This window comes from Saccopteryx leptura, chromosome 11 (assembly GCF_036850995.1).
Source record: "Saccopteryx leptura isolate mSacLep1 chromosome 11, mSacLep1_pri_phased_curated, whole genome shotgun sequence".
Taxonomy (NCBI): Eukaryota; Metazoa; Chordata; class Mammalia; order Chiroptera; family Emballonuridae; genus Saccopteryx; species Saccopteryx leptura.
In genome coordinates this window covers 43,830,401-43,855,834 of record NC_089513.1, presented here as the reverse complement: position 1 = coordinate 43,855,834, position 25,434 = coordinate 43,830,401, and the positions used below count along the sequence as shown (strand labels likewise).

The following is a 25,434-nucleotide window of genomic DNA, read 5'->3' as shown; positions in this document are numbered from 1 at the left end:
AACTGACAGAATTTTCACAAAGTGTGTTTCAGATATTTGGTTTCCAAAAATTGTATCCTAATCCAACCAGTGACTAGCTTTTCCTCTGACAATAAGGTTGAAGAAATGTATTTTAAATGGAAGAGTTAAATACTGAAATAAACTCTTCAGAATGCCTAAAACAGTAGCAGTTAAAAAAAATTTACAATTCTAGAGATGAGGCAAGTGGAGTACTGATTAATTAGGTAGGAGAGGTTTGATTTGCTCCAGTCCTCATCCACAGATGGTCTCATCCCACAAGACTTGAGGAAGATCTGGGGCTGTACGTTCTGAGCAAGAGAATAGGGCCACAATTCTGTGAGGAAGAACTGCTGATTTTCATAAAGGCTTGATATTGCTGCCCCGGTTATGTGGGGAAAGGGGCCAATCTTTAATCCCAGGTATGTATGTGCTCATGGGCATACATGTGTGTGCCCACGTGTTGGGCCCATCCAGTAAGAACTCTAGATCTGCCAGCAAGGATCAGTTGTGATTGATGGAAGCCTCCTTGTGACACCATCAGAGATGATGGAGTTTGCTGACGTGTTGGTGGGGTTTCCTCCTACTCTGCCAACAGCGGCGACACAGTGGTGTCACACGTCTCAAAAACCATATTCTGTTTTAAAAACAAGAGATGTCAAAGCAATACTTACATCTTTATTTCCGAGGTACATCACAAACATATTCTCAGTCCCCCCATTTTCTGCTGACTCAGGTCTTTGGAGAAACAAAGACAGGGATGTGTAACCTTTCAAATCTTCTAAGTCACTTGGCAGCCGGACTTCAACACCAGATTTGCCGTTAAATCTCATGGGGACAGCGACCTGTGGGGGATGAGATCTATGGTGTTAACCATTCCACTGTGAGAAAAGCACGTGTGTTGTGAGGGGTAGCCTGTGACAGTGTAGCTACCTCTGTCAGGTACGTATCAGCCTTTCCCACGCTGCCGTGAGAAGGAGCCAAGGAATGGGAATGTCTCCCAGATCTGGATTAAACACTCAGGGAACTGTTGCAGGAGGAGGGTGATAAAGCATTCGCTTTCTTCCTAAACCAGGGGTCTTTGAGAAGTCACTTAATCTCTGTGCCCGAAATATAATCATTATAATAATAATAATTCCAACCCTGGAATTATTATTTTGTGTAGACGAGCTAACGTGTAAGGAAGCACTTAGCATGATGCCTGGCATATAGTAATATACAATACTTCAAGAAAAAAATTTCAAAGGAACCATTTCCCATGAACATATTACATGTTATGGTTGCATTTATTACAGGCGTTCAGTCCTACAAATGAGTGCATAAGGCCCTCAAAATAGTGCTTTTTAAACACTGTGGGGAGGACCCTTATTTTTGTCTTATCTGCCCTGGACCAAGTCTTTTCAAAAAAATACATATTAAAAATTAAATTACTATAAAAATGAAATAAAGTTTTATTTCACTAATCGCATGCTTGGATGGTGAGGCAATTCAAATTATTAAAAGTTTCTACACATCTCCTTTTCATACTTATATTGAACTGGTCATGAAAGCTCTCTTACTACAGCTGCTTTGTGGACCAGCTTTGGTAACTCGGCATTAAAACACAGAAAATAAATATTTTCAAACAGTCTAAGGGAGAACACTCCTGGAATCATTCCTATACCAACTCTACATTTTACCTATCAAGCAGTTAATTATTTATGGAGGAACTTGTATGTATAAGGCATTACGTGGTGATGGTGGGGTCTTTAGTGATGTGTGAGCCAGAATCTCTCCAAAGTGTTCGCAACTGAGGTCCCTCTATGCCCACGTACAGGCTCACGGTATGCTTCTCTCTTCTGCCCAACCTCGAATAGACCCGACCACATCCTGAGTCTTGACTGACGTGCCCTTGTGATTTTTGTCATTCCTACTCCTTAAAAAACTTGTTTTAATTAAGAAAATATTTCAGGAATACAAAAAGGAATAGAGAATATACCTGCATATGCATCACCATCCCAAGAAATTAAACAACTGATATAATTGAAGCCTCCTGAGTATCTCACCTTGTTCCTGCTCCCCTCTCCCTCCCAGAGGTCACCACTACCCTAAACTTGGGTTCCCAGACTCAGTCTCATGCATGATTTAATATTTTTACTAAATATGCATTTACCTATATACTGTAACTCGTCTTATTTTTCATGTTTTAAGTATTTTTGTAGAAATGGTCTTCCAGCTTGCTTTCTTTGCCTCACTTGGTTTTTAGATTTATCTGTGTTGATACGACTGGCTCGAGCCCACTCACATTTATTGTTGTATGGTCTTTCATTGTAGCAATTTGTCATTTTATCCATCTCTTGATGGACATTTGGATTTTTTCCAATTATTTTTTTGTGATTATAAACTGTGTTGCATTAAACATTTCTATATGTGTCCTTTTATACTATTCTGAGCCTCTCCAGGTAGAAATGAATATTTCCAAAACCCACATAACACACTTTTATCCAGCCTCGTAGAGTCGTCTTTTCCCCAGCTGTCATCGCAGCAGCTGGGGAAGACCCTGAGTCCAGGACTCTGGCTTAATAATGATCTCTGTGTCCCAGGCACCCAGGAGAGTGCCAGGCAAGCCAGATGTTCAAAAGCACTTGCTGATTATTTTTGATTTTCCACTTACATGGTACTATTAGCCAGGAACTGTTTTTACATTAGCTTATTTAAGCCTAACACTCTCTCGGGGTCCCTAATATTCTTTAGTCTGCCTACAGATGAAGCAACCGAGTCACAGCGAGGTGAAGGGAGTAGTCCAGGGTCTCACAGCTTAGAAGTGACAGAACCAGGATCCAAACCAAGGCAGTCTGGCTTGGCTGGACCAAAGCGTAACAATGGAGAAAATGGATAATCTTTGCTGGTTTGGGCTCACCAGCTCTTGACCACTGTGCTATTTATACACTCCGAATTCTGTTGAATAAATTAGTGAATGAACATTGAAGCGTAAAAGCTAGAAACACATTCTTTTCATTTGGATTTTATAAAGCATGCACAAGTATGAGGAAGGTAGTTATCTTCCAAAGTGTGCTGTATGCTCTTTGTTTTCCTGCTTAAGATTTTATGTAGATACTACTTCTTTTTCCTAATAATAATAATAATAATAATAATAATAATAAAGGGCACAATTTGAGGCTCACAAGAAGTAATATGGAGCCTAGAAATCACTGACAGAGACTCCGGGACAGTGATATTCTGACGTGGTTTTCCAACCCTCTTTATTCAAATATTTCATGGGGTGGGGAGACTGAAAAATACTTGATATTTCATTAATGTTTTGTTAGGACAAACAAACTGTGAAAGAGAAGTTGTCAGGAGCTCAAGTAAATAATGTCAGGTTAAAATGAGAAAGGCTGATGGATCAGTGCTCCAAGGATGGAAACTTGCTGTAGTCCCATGTTCAGAACACTGCCCGGGCTGGTAGGAACTATTCCTCCATTCTCAATAAAGGTGGATTCTACAACTTTTCAAGTTACAGTAAGAAAGTAGGTCCTTTGCAGTGTCATATCAGTACATTCTGATCACAGAACTGCTTGGACTTGCAGTTTGCCATCCGAGGCCTGGAGGAAAACCCTTCTTCCTGCCTGCATCAACTTTGGGAAGAAAACAGCTTCGGGTCCCTGACGTACCAGATCATTTAGGCCAGGGGCTGAAAGTGATGTGTACTTTTGAAAGATGACAGGAGGGAATCAACTTTAATATTTCAAGCAACAAAAGAATTAGGGTAAGAAAGACAACAGGTTCTTGGGTAAATAAATGCCTTTCCTTTCTAGATGAATGTGGTGACTTGTCAAAGAAGGAGCTTTGGAGCCTTGGAAGGCAGGGCACCACCTACCTTGTTCGCAGCATCTCTGGCCTGCTGAATTAGCTCTCGGATGCGGTCCACGTTATCAGAGATGTTGCCCAGTGGCAACAGCTGTTGGTTGATACTTTCAATCTTGCTCAAAAGATCAGGTAGTTTGTTGGTTAATTTCCTTACTGTTGGTGAGATTACAAGACAGAAATTTATAATTATACATTGAGAAAAGTTACATGCAGATGTTCTCATTCACAATAGTTGTCAAGTGGTATGTTTAGGTCCCAAATGTTGAACAGATGACTTGGAATCAGGTGATAACATTTCTAAACACGGCAGGGATTTTATTCTGCAATCTAGATATCAAATCATCTTTCTTGACCCTTGTAGGAAAAATTAAATCTTTCTTTTCTAATCCTTAATATCAATCATAATTTAATACCTCTTAATTCAGGGACCTAGATAAAAAGGAAAATCAATAGCAATGTGAATGGATCCTACCTGGTTCTTCTAATAGAATACCCATATTCTTTGAATGTGTTATATGAAGCTGTTTTCTAATGTTTTAATTTCTAAAATCATACTTTAATATAAAAGAATTTAAAATGAACAAAGCACATAACAGTGGAAATAAATGGATACTCTTTCCTGCCCAAGAATGCAAGATACCTGAGTTATCAGCATCGGTGAGAGCCTGGTTGAAGTCTTCTCTTTGTGTGCTCCCATAGGTATCCTTAATTCTTTCCACATCTGTCTGAATGGGGTTGAGCCCATCCAGAACCCCATCTGTGATGTCATTGGCATTTCTAACCATGCTCTTAGCGTTACTGATCATTCCATCGATGTCATCTATCGCACACACAAATAAGGAGGTGTAAGTATCTAAACTGTTCAACAACCGAAGCCAAGTACCATGGGATCAGGAGATGCTGACCTCTCTCTATCCCACGAAGATCATCGCGGATGGTAGTAATATTGGTGTCTATCACCTCTTTCTGAACTGTCATAATTTTCAGAGTTCGCTGTAGGTTGTTCAGAGCTGGACTTATTTCTAAAATAAAATAAAGCATTATGAGGCAATTACTCTGTGAATATTGATCCTGTATTGGTATTACTGATCCTTAAGAAGCTAGTGTGTGCACAGCATTGAGCAGACCTGCATTTAAGAGGTCATCCCAGAAATGCCCACTGCTTGTGTCTAGACCCACAGCTCCAGGGTCCCCTGGTTGCAGAAGTCAGGAGCATATCAAAGCCTGTATCCAAGTTCCTTGAAAATACACAAGAAAGGGAGAGGCTCAATAACCTAGGGGAGGGCTTAACTTCCATGCTATTCAGGACAGAGTCTCTGCTTTGTGATGGAAAGGGATGTACTTGTCTTGTTCACTGCTGTGTCTCAACTCAAAATGCTGTATCTAGCACTAGTTGGAGCTTAATATTAGCACATATTTACTGAATGAATGAATGACTGTTTGAATGATTGAACAACTGTATGAATGGATGAACAAAGGAGTGAATAATCATAACAGATGCCTCTTCAGCCTCAGAGTCTCAGAAAGGAGTGCCACTACCAGAACCCCATCTAAGCAAACACACACAAGTGGGCATTGTTTGCTTCTGTTAATTTTTAAACTGATACATTTAAGGAGATTCAGAGAAACAAGCAGAGCTCAGAGACATTCCTAGTTGATACTATTGCCACTTAGAGGTCATGGGAAATGACCAATGAATGCTTTAAGACCAAATTGAGGATTGATGGCTTCAATTATGATTCCAGGACTGGTTTAAATAACAATGCAGAGGCCCTGGCCGGTTGGCTCAGCGGTAGAGCGTCGGCCTAGCGTGCGGAGGACCCGGGTTCGATTCCCGGCCAGGGCACACAGGAGAAGCGCCCATTTGCTTCTCCACCCCTCCGCCGCGCTTTCCTCTCTGTCTCTCTCTTCCCCTCCCGCAGCCAAGGCTCCATTGGAGCAAATATGGCCCGGGCGCTGGGGATGGCTCTGTGGCCTCTGCCTCAGGCGCTAGAGTGGCTCTGGTCGCAACATGGCGACGCCCAGGATGGGCAGAGCATCGCCCCCTGCTGGGCAGAGCGTCGCCCCATGGTGGGCGTGCCGGGTGGATCCCGGTCGGGCGCATGCGGGAGTCTGTCTGACTGTCTCTCCCTGTTTCCAGCTTCAGAAAAATGAAAAAAATAAAAATAAAAATAAACTCACATAAATAACAATGCAGACAAAAACCATACAATCTTTCTTGTAAGTAACATCTAAAAACAACAACAAAAAGTTTATAGACAGAGGGAATAGATGGGTGGTTGCCAGAGGTGGAGGGGGGAGAGAAATGGGTGTAGGAGATCAAAAGGTAAAAAGAGAAAAAAAATAAAGCTGGTAGAAAACAAACCAAAAAAGCAACAATGTAGCTAGCATCCTAAGCTTATTTAAAACACTGATCTTCACGTCCTAGCTTTAATTTTGTAGAGAACATATCATACAAGGAAATTTTAATTCTTGAAATTTGCTAGGTAAATGATTCTGTGTTAATACATAGATTTTATTTTTCATGTATTTAATTTTCATAGATGAAGGAAAGAAAAAGAAAGGAAGGAAGGAAGGAATGGAGGGAGGGAGGAAAGTTACTAGTAGAAGCTATCTAACTGCTCTGAAAGGGTAAGAAGGGGAGTGACGGCTGGGGGCCTTCAGGTGGCTGCTCAGTCCTGAATGACCAGGTAGGACCAAAGAAAATCAAGAGACAACATTTTCAGAAGACAGGAGTTTGGTGAGATTTAGATGGGTATTTTCTTTTTCTAATTAAATAAATGAAAAAAATGTTGATGATAAAATTTATAATTAAAAATTCTCGTGTTTCATAGTGGTAGTGGATTTTGATAATTTTAATTGCTAAGATTTCAGGACTTAAGAGATTTCGAGGCCCTGGCTGGTAGCTCAGTGGATAGAGTGTCGGCCTGGCATATGTATCTCCCGAATTCGATTCCTGGTCAGGGCACACAGGAGAAGTGACCAACAGCTTTCCCCCCACTCTCTCCCTTCTCTCCCTCTTCCCCTCCCACTCTCTCCCTTCTCTCCCTCTTCCCCTCCCACAGCCAGTGGCATGCTTGGTTTGAGTGTGGCCCTGGGCCTTGGGGATAGCTCTGTTGGAGTGCATCAGCCTAACATGCTAAAAATAGTTTGGTACTCAAGTATTGGCCTCAGATGGGGCTGCCAGGTAGATCTGGCTGGGGCACACGCTGCAGTCTGCCTCACTCTCTCCCCTCCAGCACTGCACATACCTCTACTACACTATGGGGATTCCCAGTGCCACAGTCACAAGTAGATGAAATGAAACAGCCCCCTGAAAGCCGGGCCAAAACAGGCTTATCACCCTCAAGATTTATTTATAATCATAAAGTTCTAGTTAATTCAGTATATCTTAGAATATTGTGTAGAAACATCAAATCTATAAAATAAACCTTGAAGTTACAAATCAGTATCAACACTGAGATTCAGGAAGGGCATTTTTTTTTCCTAGGACTGTCTCTCCTGGTCCTATAGGTTGTTTTCAAACCACTGACTATAACCTGATGCCCCCCCCCACCCCCATATCACCCCCAGTACCTTGTTGTAGCTGCTTCTGTGTTATCTGGGCTTCATTTAACAGTTTATCACTGTCAGAACTCAGGGTTTTCGCTTTTCTTGGAAGATCTTCCTTTATCACTGTCTGAAAGCAAAGCATTTATCAGCCTTAAGCGTGTGGTGGAGCTCAGGAAACGTGGAGTAAGATTTTTCATCCTACTTCAGTGCCCTTATTTTTCATCTTTAAAGAATGAGGTCGAAGGGGAGGAGATTTAAAAAGACAGTTCCTTAAAAGATAGAGTTAGGATCTTGGTGGACAACTGTGTCTTAGGGAAATGGACCCATCTCTGGTGACATACTGATGAATTATGTGACACCGGTCCCATTTCCTCACTGTCACTTGTACAATAGCCTCTGCAATAACTGAAGACAGAACTGAACTGCTTTCAGGTTTTTAGTCTTTGGGAGGTAAAAAGTCTTCAACATTTCAATAAGGCCTTTCCCCTACTTCTTTGATACTGAATATTTTTTTAATTTATTTTTAAATATAGGAATAGTATATGGTTTATATAAGATCCCAGAGGAGTCCACTGATATGGTGAGGTATAAGACCAAGAATATGAAATAAATGACCATCAAATTGTGCACACACAAGAAATCTCTCTTCTTTAGTTAATTTTAATACCTAATAAGCATATCTGATAAGAGGCAGGATATAATAGTTATCTCGGTTCAAAATTGATGACTAGTATAATCTCTATCTAATTTTACAAAATGTTAAAAATTGTGCTAGGTATCAGTCATGTAAATACAGAAATGACCCATATCTGGAGCAAGTTCAAGTCTATTCTATGCAACAAGTTCTGATTTAAAATGTGTTTTTTTTTTTGTTTTTTGTTTTTTGTTTTTTTGTTTGTTTGTTTGTTTTTTAATACATATGTGTCTCAGAGCACTAAGGAAGAAAATAAGAAAGCGAGTCCTCTCCAGAGTGCATTGAGAGGAAGTGCTGGGCCCGTGCCCACCTGGAGGGCAGACTCAGATGCACTGCTGGCCTTGTCCGTGGCATCCTCGGCCGCTTTGATGGCGTTGAGGATGTTCTCATAGGCGGTGGCCGCGTCCACAGCACAGCGCACCAGCTCATCCGCGCTGGCATTCCTCTTGATGCTGGAACACATGTGGGTGACCGGCTCCAGCAGCCCTCCCCTGCCCGCCGCTGAGCCCCCATTCATTTGGCACATGGAGACCTGGAGTGGGGGGCGGGGGGATGGGGAGGCCCTGCAGCTCTGCCCACGGACGAAATTGGGGATCAATCTGGGCTGTAGGTGGGACTGGGCCCTGGGCCTGCCCTACACCCTGCTCTGGAGACCCAGCCCACCTGGGGGGCGGGTTTCACCCCTGGGGACCTGTTGCACCGCCACGGCCCACACTCACTCCTCCAGCTGCTTCGCCAGCTCCCGTAAGGACTGCGCATGCTTCTCTGCCTCCGCCACCAGCGACGCTTTGCTGGCGGATTTGGCAAGTTCTCTCACTTTGTCACTTAGTTCATGTCTTACTTCATTTACAGAGGCAGCAAATTTTTTATATTCCTATTTTTTCCAAGTAAACAGAGACAGTGTCAATTTAAGCAAAGAACGTATGTGCCATTTTCTTGAACTCTGTCATAAATAACCTGTTTCTAGGAAGCAACAAAAAATTTGTTTTCTAAACCCCTTCACTATACCAATTAGTCTTTGATTACTTCAGATAGTGGCGCTGATAACATTGGCTCAGGTTTAACTACCATGTGAACATTTTCCTTATGGTGGGTAGTAACTTTGATAGTTTTTATAATAGCACACTGATATCATTCATGTCAAGTTGGACTAAACCAACATACCTTTCTTCTGATTTGGAAATAGCAATCATAAAAAGGTATTTTCAAAATGCCCATCAGTTTAAGAAATGTTGTCTACCTTTTATCGGTCCTAAATGTTTTCTGCTACTAAAGGTTTGCTTGATATTTTTAAAACAGTATTTCAATTTTTTAAATTATAAAAGGAACATCAGCTAACTGCAGACAAGTTAAGTAATATAAAGAGACACAAAGAAGAAAAATCATTCATGCCCCTCCTCCAGGAGAGCACCGCGATGGGCATTTTGGTATATTTCCTTCCAACTAAAAGACATATACTAGAGGGGAAAAAAATAGGTCAGCCCACCTCCTAGTGTCCTTGCAATATAATTTAAGTGTGTTTTGATTTTCTGGAGAACAAATTTTGTCTCTACCTCCTGGCTTTTCTCCAACAGCTGCAGCAGATCGTTGGTTTGCCGTAAGGAAGAGTCTGCAGTGGCTAGAGACTTGGTGAAATCACTCTGCAGGGAATTCATTTCGTTAACGTGTCTCTGGAGAGAATAAAAAGAGTATCTGCTGGCGCTACAGAATATATGTATGATCAGCAGGCACAGGCATATTTGTTGGACAACAGCATGTAATTTCAGAGTCAGAATGGTTTCTTAGTTGCCTAGAGATGAACTTAAAGATAGGCAACCACAAAGTGTGGGGCAATCAGTTCTCTTCGCAGCACGGGTGTGCTGTCATCGTTTCTCACACTACATGCTGTGGAAACAACAGTTATCCTTGGTGAAGGGAGTTTCTATCCTGGGGTCATCCCAGTCATATATAGGAGGATATATAATTAAGCTCTGATTTGTGGAGAAGAATGAGGGAGTTTTAACTAAATAAACCAGCACCAACCACATATATGAGCCAGTCCCCATGAGGATGTAGATAGACTTCAACAAGAGAGAGAGCACACAGGATCTGAGAATGCCAGACTGGGAGGCTGCCAAAGTTCAGAGACCCAGAAAATTGGACCCTTCTCCCTTGGCTTGGCATAATCAGGACTTTAGCAGAGGTGTTACTATGGAAAGAGGGTTTTGGAATAAAGCATATTCCATCTGCTAAGATATTATTTATTCTCTTTTTTCAAGTTTCAGAGTCAGTCCTATGTTATTCTAAGTAGATCTTACTGCCATTTCATAACCTCTCACACTTTTGTTGTTGCTTTAGCATACAGTGTCCACCACTGAAAATAGATACTATAGAATCTTGAGCTCTGAATTCTGTCATTGCAGCTCTTGCATGAGGCCTATATTTATTTTCTGAAAAGCAAGTAATGGCTTACAATGCCCTTGCTTGTGACTATGATAATGATATTTACACACTTGCCACAAAAAGTTATTTAAAACATATTATATACTTTGAATTAATAACAATATTAGCTTATTTTCTCATCTACTTGGTAACATTATTCCTTGAGCACTCTATCAGCCAGAGGGGGGGTGGGGAGCAGTTTGCTCTGCTTTCTCTGTGGTTTAAGTTTAGAATCTTTTCTGGTAACTGAGTAGGAATGACTTTGGTTTCCCATTTAATGCCTTGTTCCTGTTTGCTCAGAGGGTTCACCATACAAAGAGATGCCTACGGACTGGATGTACAGACAGGTCCCTGGCTATGCCATTTAATCAACAGTAAAGATCCATCTCCCTCAACCTTGTCATTAATGAAAGTATACAGATTCCATCTGTGAACTCACCTTGAGAGATTCCAAAGTCCTCTCGTTGTCTTGATTGAGACCAGTGGCCTTCTTTGCCTGGGCAGTTGCCTCCTCTAGCATAGTACGGAGGCCAGTGAGTTTGGCTTCATATTCATTTAAAGAGTCCAGGATGCTCTTAACAAGACCATTGTTCTCCACCTGGTGGGTTTCCAGCCAGCTCCTTATCCGATTCAGCACTGTAATACATCGCTTTATGTTTTCCACTTAAGAGATGCATTTTTTTCAGCTAAGTTACAAAGACTACAGGAGAACTGAATTTCTAATCATTTCATGGTTGTTGTTTTTTTAATTTATGAGGGAATAGGAGAGGAAACTAACATTATGCAGCACCTGTTCTGTGCATTGCACCCATTGTCTTGTTAACTTTTATGATAACCACATGAAAACAGTACTTATTCTCATATTTCAGATAAGAAAATGGAAACTGAGAAATGAGGTTATGACCCAAGATTGCATGACCTGTCAGCTTAGGGATCTGAACTACTAGATCTGCAGAGTATACAGTGGTTTTCAACCTTTTTACACTTGGGGACTAGTGAAAATAGGGGAATTATTTTGGGGTCCTTTAAGGCAGAAATCGCCCTAAGCATTAGTGAGTTCTACTAATATCATTGGGTCTATAATCTTCATACAACATCAGGGTAGTTACCTCTTTCGTGGACAGACATGAAATTTCTGGTGGACTGGCCCATGGAACAGCAGTTGAAAACATGGAATAGCACATGCTTTCCTACTACTATTTCTGTCTCCTTGCAGTTAAAAGCCAAGGCTAACTTTAAACAATACGAATCCTAAAAGAAAACTGCTACTATCTATAACAGTTATTAATTAACCATTGATAACATTATTTTACTAGAGAATAATAAACAGTATTGGAAAAAATATGCACCAAGCTAATATTTCTCAGTTTTGAACCAATAAGTTATTTTCTTTAATTAACTCTTTAGATATAGTCAGCTAATTTCTACTATATCCATTTTTTTTGTTTTTGTAATAATGGTGCTAATATCAGTTTATAATTCAAACCCCAATGGTGGTGAGGTGACCATTCAAAAATGATATAATGAGAATGTTTGGAGGAGCTGAATGGAAGAAGAATAAAAATGGAAATGGAAACAAGGGTATCAGTACCTAATATCTTAGGGGAAGAATCTTTTTTGTTTGTTTGCATGATGGTAAGATGTTATGCAACCTCTTAGTAACTTGGATGGGCTACCTGTTTTCACCACATGATGCTCTAGCAGTAACATGTACTGAAATGACCACCACCTCCCCCTGTAAGTGGGGACTCAATATTGTATTTCGCACACTGCATTTCAAACCGATTAGAACAGACTGGATGCGAGAGTGTGGGAATGTCCTTACAGAGTTGAGCCTCTCTTTTCTCAGCTTCTGCTTCTCTCAGGTGCGTCCCAAAGTTGCGGCTGCGCAGTTCCCTCATCATGCGCTCTGCTTCCGCCAACTTCCTGGAAGGGTCACCGGCAGGCAAGTCGTTTCCTCCTCCATCTGTCCCCGAGATCTGCCGCAGGAGAACTGCAAAAACGTCGAGGAGTTGATTAAACAGGGAATTCTGGACTCCAGCAGACTACTTTAAAAAAAAAAAAGGCAGATATTTTTATGGGAGGGTTCATATTAGTTTTTTTAGTATCATTGCAGGATCTTCTTCATAGTGTTGAACTCTTAAAGGAAAATTCAGTGTGCAAAAACGGCTATGTGATATAAAACGTCATTGGATTTAGGAACTTCTTACTGTGCACATTTCGGATGACATTTTTAATCTTTGAGTCCAGTTCTTTTGCGCTTTGTGTCGTCCGATCAACATTGTTATATAATGTTTGTGCTTTTCTGGAATTTATTTGAACCTGTATAAAAAATAGATGGATTAGCAACAAATGAAGTTAATGGGAGGGAAACTAACAATTTTTTTTTTTAAAAAAAAGAAAAAGTTAATGTTAGCGACCTAACACATTACCTTTTCTTGCAAAGTGTCAAATTCACGATTCAAATTACTCAGCTCTTTTTCCAGGCCATCGAGTTTTGAGCCCTGATTGGAAATGGCAGAACGGTAGTTGTGCAGCAGATTCTGAAAGCCAAAAGCAAAGTTAATCTCACTTTAGAGTAGAAATTTGGAGGAAGTCCCATCAACTTGGTAAACCTGGTAATGATATGAAAAGATTCATTTAGCAAGACCAATGGTGATTTCACACACAGAAAAACATGGTTCTTTGAAATAGGCTACATGAAGAATCTACTTCATGATATAAATTCTGATATGGTTCTACAATAAAAAAATAGCAAAATTTAAAAATGTGAAAAAAAAAACCCAGAAAAACTTTACTTGAATAAATGATTTAACCTTAGAGAAATGAGAGACATACCACTTTCCTGATTCTATAATACATTCTATTCTTTTTAACCTATATTTAACTTTAAAACACTAAAAACAGTGCTATGGCTACTTTATTGAAGGGACCATTAGATTCAAAGAATATTAGAGAAGTAGGGGAACTCAGAGCTCATTTAATGGATTGCCCTCATATTAGAAATGAGAAAACAGAAGCCCAAAGAAGTTGAGTGACTTGTCCATGCCCTGGCCTGACCAGTTTTGCTTCAGGACCAAAGTCCAGGGCCCCCCTTACTTTTGCGGTTACTCAACTACTTCATTACTTTGAGAAGGTGACATTGCTGTACATAATATCTAGAATAGTGATTATTTTCAATTTTTTGGAAAATATTTGTTAGTGCCTTAAGTCATTTTGTAGGAAAAAGCAATACTATTTCCTGTATTTGTACATGAGAGCCAGTGTTGGGTAAAAGAATATAGGTTTCGTAGCTAAGGTACAAACTCCAGGTTCCCACTTAGATAAGCTCACTGTACCTTATCTCCTTCATCTGTACTTTGGAGACTATAATATTAAGCTGCTGGGTAGTTTATGATGATACGTGGGCTAATGTGAATGAAAATGTGCTGTTTCATACGTGTATTACATATGAAACAGCATGCTTGCACGAGCATTAAACACTTAGTTCTCTCACACTTATTTTTACTGAACTTTCACAGTGTTTGTGTGATATAGCAAGAAAATAGTTCTATTTTATGTTCCTCTGGGAAACTGAGGCACATATTCTGCCGAACGTTGGTAGAACACCTGGTGAAAAGGACAGTGGGGTAAAGCATGGTCTTTAGAATCTGCTCTTGGTTGGAATTCTAGAACTAGCACATACTAGCTGTGTAATTTTAGGCAAGTTAGTTAGCATTCCCATGCCTGTTAAGGAGTACAACACTATTTTCCTCACAGGATGTTGTGAAGTAAAGCTTTTAGCACAGAGCCTGGCACATAGGACAGGTACTGAAATGATGGTCCCCTTCCCTTTACTGAAGAAGTACAGAGCTGTATTGATGAAATCAAAGTAGCTCTAGTGAATTCTTTTCTCTCAAAATATAAAGGCCTTTCCCCCTCCCCTCTATATTAAGCCTGTAAGCCATGGACTAAAATGATCCTGATAGAAGAGTCATTTTTCTAGCATTATTTTTTGCTTTGTATACTCAGCTATAGCCACTGATGGGTTTACAATCAGCCCTTACTTTAAAAGCACTTATTAAACTTTCCCCAAAGCCCTTTCCCTATGTTTAGCTTAGGGTTTTTTGTTGTTGTTTTTGTTTTTTGGGTTTTTTTTTTACAGAGACAGAGGGAGGGATAGACAGGGACAGACAGACAGGAACTGAGAGAGATGAGAAGCATCAATCATTAGTTTTTCGTTGCGACACCTTAGTTGTTCATTGATTGCTTTCTCATGTTTCTTGACCGTGGGCCTTCAGCAGACCGAGTAACCCCTTGCTTGAGCCAGTGACCGTGGGTCTAAGCTGGTGAGCTTTTGCTCAAACCAGATGAGCTCACTCTCAAGCTGGCAACCTCGGGGTCTCGAACCTGGGTCCTCCGCATCCCAGTCTGATGCTCTATCCACTGCACCACCGCCTGCTCAGGCTAGCTTAGGGTTTTGTCTTATCTACTGAATTCTTGTATTTCAATGAGTGATATTTTTTCATTGCTGTAATTTTTAATGGGATCTTTTTATAACTACTGCTTTTTGTTTTTTGGTGTTTAAATTTTTTGTTCCTTCTATTGATTGTTATTCTTCAAAGTCATTTTAGAGTTTCCTACGATTTTCATTTTCTTGAAAGGGAACTTATCTTTTGACTGCTGCTTCTGTGAGATGTCTTTCTTATTGTTAGTTGTCTGTTTACAGTGTTTGCAAGCTTGTTCCGAGTGGGAGCTGTCCATCTCTGCACTCTCTGTGCGCTGGCCAGTGGTCTTACAGCTATTACCACTCCCACCCCCAACCCTCCGGTCCAGGACCAGGTCTTACATGAGCAGCTAAGGACTTGCACACTATGGCGATATTGAGTATGGCACATTCCAGTACAGATGCTTGTTTATGAATCTTTTCCAGGTCCCAGCTGTAAGTTTGTAGCTTTCCTAGGTTCTCATATAACCATTGCCCAACAATGAGCATTTGGCAGTTTCAAGGGTTTTTTTTCTCAGTCTTAATTCATCGGGGGAGCCTGACTCTTACCCTTTGGAGCACTTTAGACCCTACTTCTTCTCAGGACATTCTCTTGGTCAACTTCTTTACAAGTGAACATATAACACTCTCTCAGGGGGACCATATTCTGAGTTATGAAACAAATCTCAGCACATTTAAAAGAACTGGAATAGCCCTGGCCGGTTGGCTCAGTGGTAGAGCGTCGGCCTGGCGTGCAGAAGTCCCGGGTTCGATTCCTGGCCAGGGCACACAGGAGAAGCGTCCATCTGCTTCTCCACCCCTCCCCCTCTCCTTCCTCTCTGTCTCTCTCTTCCCCTCCCGCAGCCGAGGCTCCATTGGAGCAAAGATGGCCCGGGCGCTGGGGATGGCTCCTTGGTCTCTGCCCCAGGCGCTAGAGTGGCTCTGGTCGCGACAGAGTGACGCCCTGGAGGGGCAGAGCATCGCCCCCTGGTGGGCAGAGCGTCGCCCCCTGGTGGACGTTCCGGGTGGATCCCGGTCGGGCGCATGCGGGAGTCTGCCTGACTGTCTCTCCCCGTTTCTAGCTTCAGAAAAATACAAAAAAAAAAAAAAAAAAAAAGAACTGGAATAATATAAAATACCCAATTTGGAAATTAACACACTTCTAAAAAACTCAGGGATTAAAGATATGTCACAAGAGAAATTAGAGAATCTTCTGAATTAAATGAAAATAAAAAACATTTTAAAATATGTGTGATGCAGCTACCATGGTGCTTGGGGAAAGTATTTAGCATTAAATTCTTATATTAAAAACAAAAAAGGTTTTGGTTCTGTAAAATAAGCTTTCCTCTTAAGAAACTAGAAAACATAGCAAGTTAAACACAAAGCAAGCAGAAGGAAAAAATATATGGGTGGAAACAGAAGTCAATAAAATTGAAAACAGAAACACAGAAGAGAAAATCAATGAAATAAAAATAAAATGAACAAAACTCTATCCAGAATAATCAAGAAAAAAAGAGATAAACACAAATTACCAATATGTATTGATAGAATGAATGCGAGGGCATCACTACAGATTTTGCAGATAATAAGAGAAAATTATGAACAATTTTATGTCAATACATTTGGTAACTTAGATGGAACAAAAAATTATTTAAAGGCACAAATTACTAAATATCACTCAAGAAGAAGTTGGTAACCCAAATAGTCTCATATCTATTTTTTTGTTTTTGTTTTTGTTTTTTTTCATTTTTCTGAAGCTGGAAACAGGGAGAGACAGTCAGACAGACTCCCGCATGCGCCCGACCGGGATCCACCCGGCACGCCCACCATGGGGCGACGCTCTGCCCACCAGGGGGCGATGCTCTGCCCATCCTGGGCGTCGCCATGTTGCGACCAGAGCCACTCTAGCGCCTGGGGCAGAGGCCACAGAGCCATCCCCAGCGCCCAGGCCATCTTTGCTCCAATGGAGCCTTGGCTGCGGGAGGGGAAGAGAGAGACAGAGAGGAAAGCGCGGCGGAGGGGTGGAGAAGCAAATGGGCGCTTCTCCTGTGTGCCCTGGCCGGGAATCGAACCCGGGTCCTCCGCACGCTAGGCTCATATCTATTTAAAAAAAATGAACTTATGGTTTATTTTTTAAAAAGAAAAGTAAAAGAAGACTTACAACAAAGAAAACTCAGGCCCACATGGCTTCACTGGAAAATTCATCAGACATTTAAAGAAAAGTCAATAACGATTCTACACAACTCTGTTACTGAGTCTTCCGAACATAGATACTGAACTATGAGGAAAATTTGCCTGGAAACATTCAGTAAGTAAGGAATGTTCCCTTAGAAGTATTAGTTTGGTGTGTTTACTAGTACTTTCTTCCACCAGTAAAAAATGTATTATTCTAAGTGAAATAAGTCAGAAAGGAGAAGGCTAATACTGTATGATTTCACTTATTTGTGGAATCTAAAATACAAAACAAATGAACAAATAAAACAGAAATGGACTAATGGATACAGAGAACAAACTGGTGTTTGCCAGAGGGTAGTGGGGGTGGGGTGGGGGGGACAGTAAAGGTGAAGAGAATGGAAGGGTACAAACTTCCAGTTATAAAATAAACAGGTCACGGAAAAGTAACAAACAGCACAGGGAAAATACGCAATCATACCGTGGCAACTTTGTATGTGACAGAGGTCACTAGACTTATTGTGGTGCTCACTTCAAAATGTATATGAATATTAAATCTCTACGTTATACACCTGAAAAGAATAAATACTGTAGGTCAATTATACCTCAATTTAAGAATCTAATCTTCATTTACATCAGAGAAAGAAGGAAAGCCCCCTGAGTCTTAAATGGAGTCAACCTCTCCTTTCTCGCTTAAGGAATATTCATTCATTCATGCAGCATCTAGGCAACACGTATCTAATCTGGGCCAGTACCATGCTGGACCCACAGGCTACTATACCCTCAGGTCCTTTGTTTGGGTCTCCAAGTACCCCATCTGCTCCATTGTGCCCGCACTGGCACTCAGGCCCTGCAGCTGAGACTTGACGAGGTGGAGCTCATCACCCATGGTGGCCAGGTCGTTCAAGAGTGTCGTCACACAGCTGTCACAATCTGTAGGGACCACAATCAAAGACAAGTATTCTGCAGGCTAGAGCCACAGGATCGCAACCAGAGCAAAAGGGCTCTATAGCCCAGTTAACACACACATGGATTACCCTTGGCCAAACATCACAATCCTAGACTTCCCAGGGAGGAATGCAGACTCAAAAAAGGGAGATCTCTAGACAGAATGCATTTTAAAAAGAAATGGTGGTGTAGGGGGAATGGGTGAAGGTGGTCAAAGTTATAAATATCCAGTTATAAGACAAGTAAGTCCTGAGGATGTAATGTACAACATGGTGACTATAGTTAACACTGTATTATTGCCTTTTGATCGTTGCTAAGGGAGTAAGTGGATCTTGAGAGGTCTCATCACAAGAGTAAAAATGTCTGACTGTGTAAGCTGATGGATGTTAACTAAACTTACTGTGATAATAATTTTGCAATATATATGTCAAATTATTATGCTGTACACCTTAAACTAATACAATGTTTTATATTAACTATATCTCAATAAAACTAGGGGGGGGAGAAGAAATGGTAAGTCTATGCAAATTGTTGCTTATTTATATGTGGGGAAAGATAATAAATAGCTTTTAGTTATTTATTTATTGCTATTTATCAGGCATTGTGATGAGAGATTGACAAGAATTTTTCCAACCATCCTAATGAGGTTGATATAGTTATTATGTCCATTTTGCAAATGATGAAACTGAGGCTTGGAGAAGTAAGGTCACTTGCCCAAGGTCATACAGCACTTAGCTGACAGAGGCTGTGTTTGACCTTAAATAGTCCTCCTCTTACCTCCTCCCACGTTGCTTTCCCAGAATGGCAACTGTGTGTTCCAGCATGGGGCTCACATATCTTAAGCAAAACCTACAAGTTGGAAAGGAAAGGTGTTTCCTTTACTCACCATCACATTCCTCTCCAGGGCTGCCATCTTTGGGTTCTTGGTTTATGCAGTCTGAAATGAGGAATAACCACAGAAGACGGTGTTACTAAGCTTATTCATTATCTGCTTTTTGACTTGGCTTTCAGAAAAGCTAGTTTTGAAAGATTTTAGTCACCAAACTATCCAGCATCACTGGATCTTTCTCATCTCCCAGAAGTCTTGTGGCTTCTCGGATTATGCATTCAGTTTCTTCTCTATAAAGGGTCATGCCATTTTTATATAATTAAAACTCCTCATCATTAGTTTGGAGGCTTTCTTTATTTGACAGCCTCCTAATAACTGTTGACATCTCTTCCAATACCACTCAAGAACATTCAACTTAGTAACTCTGAGCATCTATGGCAGGGGTCCCCAAACTATGGCCCATGGGCCACATGCGGCCCCCTGAGGCCATTTATCTGGCCCCCGCCGCACTTCCGGAAGGGGTACCTCTTTCATTGGTGGTCAGTGAGAGACGCAAAGCATGGCATCGCTCACATACAGTACTACTTCCAGTGACGTGGGATGCATGCCTCACGGCTCCGGAAGCACATCACATCACTTGTTACAGCTAGCAGTGACAAATATGGAACCAGACATTGACCATCTCATTAGCCAAAAGCAGGCCCGTAGTTCCCATTGAAATACTGGTCAGTTTATTGATTTAAATTTACTTGTTTTTTACTTTAAATATTGTATTTGTTTCTGTTTTGTTTTTTTACTTTAAAATAAGATATGTGCAGTGTGCATAGGGATTTGTTCATAGTTTTTTTTTTTATAATCTGGCCCTCCAATGGTCTGAGGGACAGTGAACTGGCCCCCTGTGTAAAAAGTTTGGGGACCCATGATCTATGGTGTACCAGGGTCCTATACTAGGTGCAGGAAATACAAAGACACCAGTACAAAAATCCCTGTTGTTCTGTGGTTTGATGGTCCCATGGGGGAGATAGACAAATTACACAACAGTGTGACAGATGCTGTGGGAGAGATATGCACACAATGTTAGTGGACCTACACTGCCAACAGCCTTAAACAGAAGCCAAATTCTGAGGTTCTCAGCTGTAGTCAGGAAAGCCTACTGATCCTCGCACATTGCTTATCCCCTCCCTCACCTCTGTTTCCCATGCCATGCATCCTGACTCTGAAACACCCTCTCTCTTCCCCCGTGAAATCATCAAACTGCACCACAGGAAAACTGAGCTTGACAAGTTCCTAGATATGCTAAAAGGAGACCTTCATGTTTGTTCTTCTCAGCTGCAGGCCACGTTCCTCACTGTGTGTATACACATATATTTTAAATCACTTATACTTTTCCTTGTAAAAAATAATAAAAATGCACCACAAAAAATTTGGGAAAATCAGAAAAATAAGATAAAAACATCACCCTGGATCCTACTACTCAAAGACAATCAATGTCTCCTTTGTATATATTTGTATACATTTTATTTTATTATATATTATCATAATTTTCTGTAACTCATTCTTTTATTTTTTTTTAGAGAGAAAGAGAAAGTCGGGGAGAGAGATAAGAAGCATCAGTTCTTCCTTGCGGCACCTTAGTTCTTTATTGATTGCTTTCTCACATGTGCTTTGATCAGGGTGGGGGGCTCCAGCTGAGCCAATGACCCCTGCTCAAGCTAGCAGCCTTGGGTTCAAGCCAGTGACCTTGGGCTTCAAGTCAGTGACATTTGGGCTCAAGCCAGCAATAATGGGGTCGTGTCTATGATCCCACGCTCAAGCCAGCAACCCTGTGCTCAAGCTGATGAGCCCTCACTCAAGCTGGTGACCTTGGCATTTCGATCCTGGGTCCTCTGCATCCCAGGCCAATGCTGTATACACTGTGCCACTGCCTGGTCAGGCCATAACTCATCTTTTTAAAAAAATCATTTACTTATTATTTTCAGGATACATAGTTATGTCACTTTTATTTCCTCAATTAGACTGTAAGTGCCTTACAGCCAGGAAAGACATTTTATTTCCTTCACAAGCTCCTGGAACAGTGTGTGGGGGACCTGACTTACTGCATGATTTATTTATCAATGCAGTTTTCTCCACAAGTTTGAGTTTTGCCCATCAAGGAATCTGTACATTATTAACTGAAAGAAAAAGAAAGGAGGAAAAGAAGTTCACAGGAACAAAAAAGTCTCCTGTGTGAACATTTTCTTCCATTTTTGGAATAATATTTACTTTATTTCACATTGCTTATTTTTGTTGTTAGACTAGGTGGGAAGAGGGTTGAAAAGACATTAACCCCATGAAGAAGTTGTGTGTAATGTTGCAACTTCTCTTTGAACACCTCCAATAACAGTAGAACTCACCTCCTTTTAAAAGTCTTTGTCATCTTTAAATATTTAACACTTTCTTTCTTAAGATCCTTTAAAATAATTTCCCTCCAGCTTCCACTATTTGGTGTAGGTTCTAGCCCTCACAGAACATAGCCAACCCTTCTCCTGCGCATCAGCCTTTCAAATAGGCACTCTCCAAGTTTTCTCTTCACTGGCTTATCAATCCTTCTTCACTGTAGCTCGTCTGTTGTATAAGTCCCGCGAGAGGACTTACAGGATCAGCCTACCCAGGGATGGGGACTGCCTGTTTTTAGATACTGGGACTCAGTGGACATGGTATAAGGTGTCTTAGGCCACTTTACTCTTCTAAGCCATATTGAACTTACTGCAACTAAAACCCTAGTCTTTTTATACCTCCTACTATTAAGCCATATCCCACTTACCACACAGTTAAAGGTTGATTTTCCCCCTATTCAACTATAGGACTTTATGCTTATTCCTAACATAATTTTGGCTGGTTAGAATGAGCCCATTATTCCAGGCTGTTGAGGTCCATTTGTATTCTAAATATGACATAGGAGGCATTTGCTCTCTCTGAACTTGGTGTCATCTGAGAACTGTATTTCCGTTCAAATAAACAGTGTTGAGTTGACACTGAGGATGGAGCCAAGGATGAAGCCCTCAGGCATGAAAACAGACACCTCATCCCAGACTGATAATAATGCAATTACTCTGCCGTTCCTTTGGGAAAAATCACTTCACCAAATCTAATCCACATGCTCAAGGTTTTGTTCATAACGATAAGGTGAGAGACTTTATCTAAGGGTTTGGCATTAAATCACATTAATATTCTCTGTCAAACAAGGAAAATGATAGTCTTCCTTTTTCTTTCAAGTTCTTCTTATTTCCCACTAATTACCTTTTTCTTGATATGTAAAATCCATCTCATATACTACCTATATCCTGGAACATTTATTGCTCTTAGAGAAAGAGTACTTAGTTGAGTTTTAAAAACAATTTACTTAAAAAAATACCTAACTGCCTGACCAGGTGGTGGTGCAGTGGATAGAGCGTCGGACTGGGATGTGGAAGACCCAGGTTCGAGACCCCAAGGTCACCAGCTTGGGGCTCATCTGGTTTGAGCAAAAGCTCACCAGCTTGAGCCCAAGGCCGCTGGCTCGAGCAAGGGGTTACTCGGTCTGCTGAAGGCCCGTGGTCAAGGCATGTACGAGAAGGCAGTCAATGAACAATTAAGGTGTTGCAATGCACAACGAAAAACTAATGATTGATGCTTCTCATCTCTCTCCGTTCCTGTCTGTCTGTCCCTGTCTATCCCTCTCTCTGACTCTCTCTCTGTCTCTGTTAAAAAAAAACCACAAACCTAACTGAAGTAAGTTATTCACCACTAGTTGAAAATACCACCTAGGCATTCCACAGGTAATCAAAATAAGGGGAGAATTTGTTAGCTGGCATTGGGCATCATGCTTTCTGAAAGTGTTTACTTGGGTTCTTCACCTGTGACTTTATACTAGTCTAATAAATGCAGATGAACAGAGGTATGAGTTGGTCTTACCTCCTGTTATGGGGTCACAACTGCCCAAATGGCCATTGCTATTACAACTGCATGGTTGGCAGCTACCTCCAAATTTCTGGGGATTACCGAAATATCCTGGTGCACACCTACACAAAACAGAGAAAAGAGGAGAAACACTCAAACAACTCATTGTGTATTCCACCCAGTTTTCTCAACCTCTCACTCCCTGTATGGGATATTGTAACCCTATCAGAGGAAGGCTGATGTAGATTTTCAAGAATGAATGTGTCTCAGTACAGATATTTCTGTCTTGAAATGCAAATCTGAGAGTGGAAGGCAGGCAGAGGTTGCTTCCTTCCTCCTTGACACCCAAGGACAGAATCCACAAGTACCCCTAGAGCCAAATGGCAAGTCAACAAAATACATGCAGGAGCCCATGGTTTGATCAATATGGAAATCAGGGGTGATTTAGGCAACATGCCCCAGAGCCGGCTCATGAGCCGGGAAGCTTTTCCTAGTCTCTCACCTGCTGGTCTGCTCCCTCCTCTGCCCAGCTATACTGCTCACAAAAATTAGGGGATGTTTTAAAATGAATACAAAGCAATTAAAAAAAAGAAGCATTTGATTTACTTTAATTAAACAAGAACATCAGAAAAGCAAACAAGTCAAAGAAAGTTGTTTGATTATGCAAATGAGATGCAAAACCAGCTTTTATTTCATTGGTGAAAATGCCCTATACAAAAGGCTGAAAATACTGGAGTTTCTGCACATTCCCTGATTCCCTAAAGTTGGTGAGCAGTAGCTTCTACGTATCCTACTTTTACTCTATACTGTCGTTGTATTTATCAATGCACAGTTAATGACTGAGCCGGGCCTGATGCCTGGCACAGAGTGGGTGCTTCATAAATGTTTAACAAATGAAAAAATTTGACACTGAAAAAACAGTTACCTGTGAAAGTGTTTTAAAAAGTTTAAAAGAAACAATAGCATGCTTCCTTGAGACAGCAAATGTAACAAACATAAGCCAAAGAAGACCTGCTAATTAAGAACTTCTCTTTTCAAATCAGCTGCCTGCCAGATGGATGTCCTATCCAGCCCATTGTTGTTTTCTGCTTCATTGTCCGTGAAGAACCACAAGGAGGACTGAATCAGGGTGTCTCTCCCAGGTGGGGGCCTCATAGCTTTTAAATCACAGAGCCTGGAAGATCTCCCCAAGTCCCATTCCCCACCCCACCCACCTTTAAAAATTTATTGATGTGATATTGGTTAATAAAATTATATTGGTTTTAAGTGTACAGTTCTATGATACATCACCTATATACTGCATTGTGTGACCCCCCCACCCAAAGTTAAATCTTTTGTCACTATCAAAAGAAACAACTAACAAAACAAAAAGGCAAACAACAGAGTGGGAGACGATATTTGCAAAACAACAGCTCTGACAAGGGGTTAATAGCCGAAATATATAAAGAGATCATACCACTCAACATCAAACAAACAATCCAATTAAAAAACCAGGCAGAGGACCTGAATAGACACTGCTCCCAAGAAGACATCCAAATGGCCAACGGATATATGAAAAGATGCTCAACTTTAATAGCTATTAGGGAAATGCAAATAAAAACTGCAATGAGATACCACCTCACACCTGTTAGGATGGCTGTTCTCAACCAGACAAGTAATAACAAGTGTTGGAGAGGGTGTGGACAAAAATGAACTCTCATTAACCTCATCCATCCTAGCTGTCCCAGCATAGCTGCCCCTCTGTCCCTTGCCCCTAAAGGATGTTGGATGCCTCTCCTACTGCATCCCAGCTTCGCCCGGTTATGTTCTCTCTCACTACTTTAACAGCTTATTTGTCTGTTGGTCTACCACTAGACTGCAGAAATCCTTGAGGGCAGAGTCTGTGTTCTGGTTGCTAATATGCCTCTAGTGCTTAGCACAGTGAGGGTATACACTGAGATCTTCATTGAAGAAAAGAATGAATAATAGATGTGAGGCAAGTGTGGGCAATGTTTCCCTTGCTGAAATGGAAAACAGACAAAACTTGAATTGCTACTTTTTGCTCAAGGATAGACAGTTCCAGACCCTTAGACGACAGTTCCAATAAGGCACTTCCCCTGCCACCCACAGCAGGTCCCTCTGGGCCCTTTCTTGCATTTCTTCCCTGACCTGAGCCACCGTCCACCTTCCCCTTGCAGCTCCACTGGGCTCCAGTCATCCTTCAAACTACTTAAGGCCCACCTCATCCATGAGATATTTCAGATAACCCCAGTCTAGAGAGGCCCCACCTTATCATATAATTCAGTGAAATAAATTTTCTGTTTTCTGAAATTTGGTATAACTCTTCTAAAGTTTATCCAGAAAAAATAACATGCCAGAATAATCAATGAATGAAAATGTTTTAAATAAGGGTTACAGGGGGAGTCTTGCTCCGTCAAATACTTACTTGTTCCAAGGCATTTTATACTTTCAGAAATGAAACAGACGTGACAATGGCACAAGAACCAAATTAAAATGTACAGAAACAAGTCCAGGTTTATATGGGAATTTTGTATACCCGACATTTAGCTTTAGTGGAGTCAATTGAAGGTAGCTGGCAAAAGGGAGTGA

At 41.1% G+C, this 25,434-nt stretch overlaps 1 protein-coding gene across 3 annotated transcripts in view; it reads right to left on the bottom strand.

Moving 5' to 3' along the window:
* LAMA3 (laminin subunit alpha 3) overlaps nucleotides 1-25,434 on the bottom strand; it is a 293,103-nt gene that overhangs the window by 36,472 nt on the left and 231,197 nt on the right. For all 3 annotated transcript variants that reach the window (XM_066352202.1, XM_066352204.1, XM_066352205.1), the window contains 15 exons: nucleotides 22,861-22,967; nucleotides 18,985-19,035; nucleotides 17,932-18,083; nucleotides 12,946-13,056; nucleotides 12,724-12,835; nucleotides 12,339-12,506; nucleotides 10,953-11,149; nucleotides 9,646-9,762; nucleotides 8,812-8,966; nucleotides 8,403-8,544; nucleotides 7,423-7,525; nucleotides 4,752-4,868; nucleotides 4,487-4,666; nucleotides 3,857-3,999; nucleotides 672-842 (listed from right to left, as the gene is read on the bottom strand). In XM_066352202.1, the coding sequence (XP_066208299.1) occupies nucleotides 672-842; nucleotides 3,857-3,999; nucleotides 4,487-4,666; nucleotides 4,752-4,868; nucleotides 7,423-7,525; nucleotides 8,403-8,544; nucleotides 8,812-8,966; nucleotides 9,646-9,762; nucleotides 10,953-11,149; nucleotides 12,339-12,506; nucleotides 12,724-12,835; nucleotides 12,946-13,056; nucleotides 17,932-18,083; nucleotides 18,985-19,035; nucleotides 22,861-22,967 (2,026 nt within the window). The remainder of the gene's footprint in view (nucleotides 1-671; nucleotides 843-3,856; nucleotides 4,000-4,486; nucleotides 4,667-4,751; nucleotides 4,869-7,422; nucleotides 7,526-8,402; nucleotides 8,545-8,811; nucleotides 8,967-9,645; nucleotides 9,763-10,952; nucleotides 11,150-12,338; nucleotides 12,507-12,723; nucleotides 12,836-12,945; nucleotides 13,057-17,931; nucleotides 18,084-18,984; nucleotides 19,036-22,860; nucleotides 22,968-25,434) is intronic.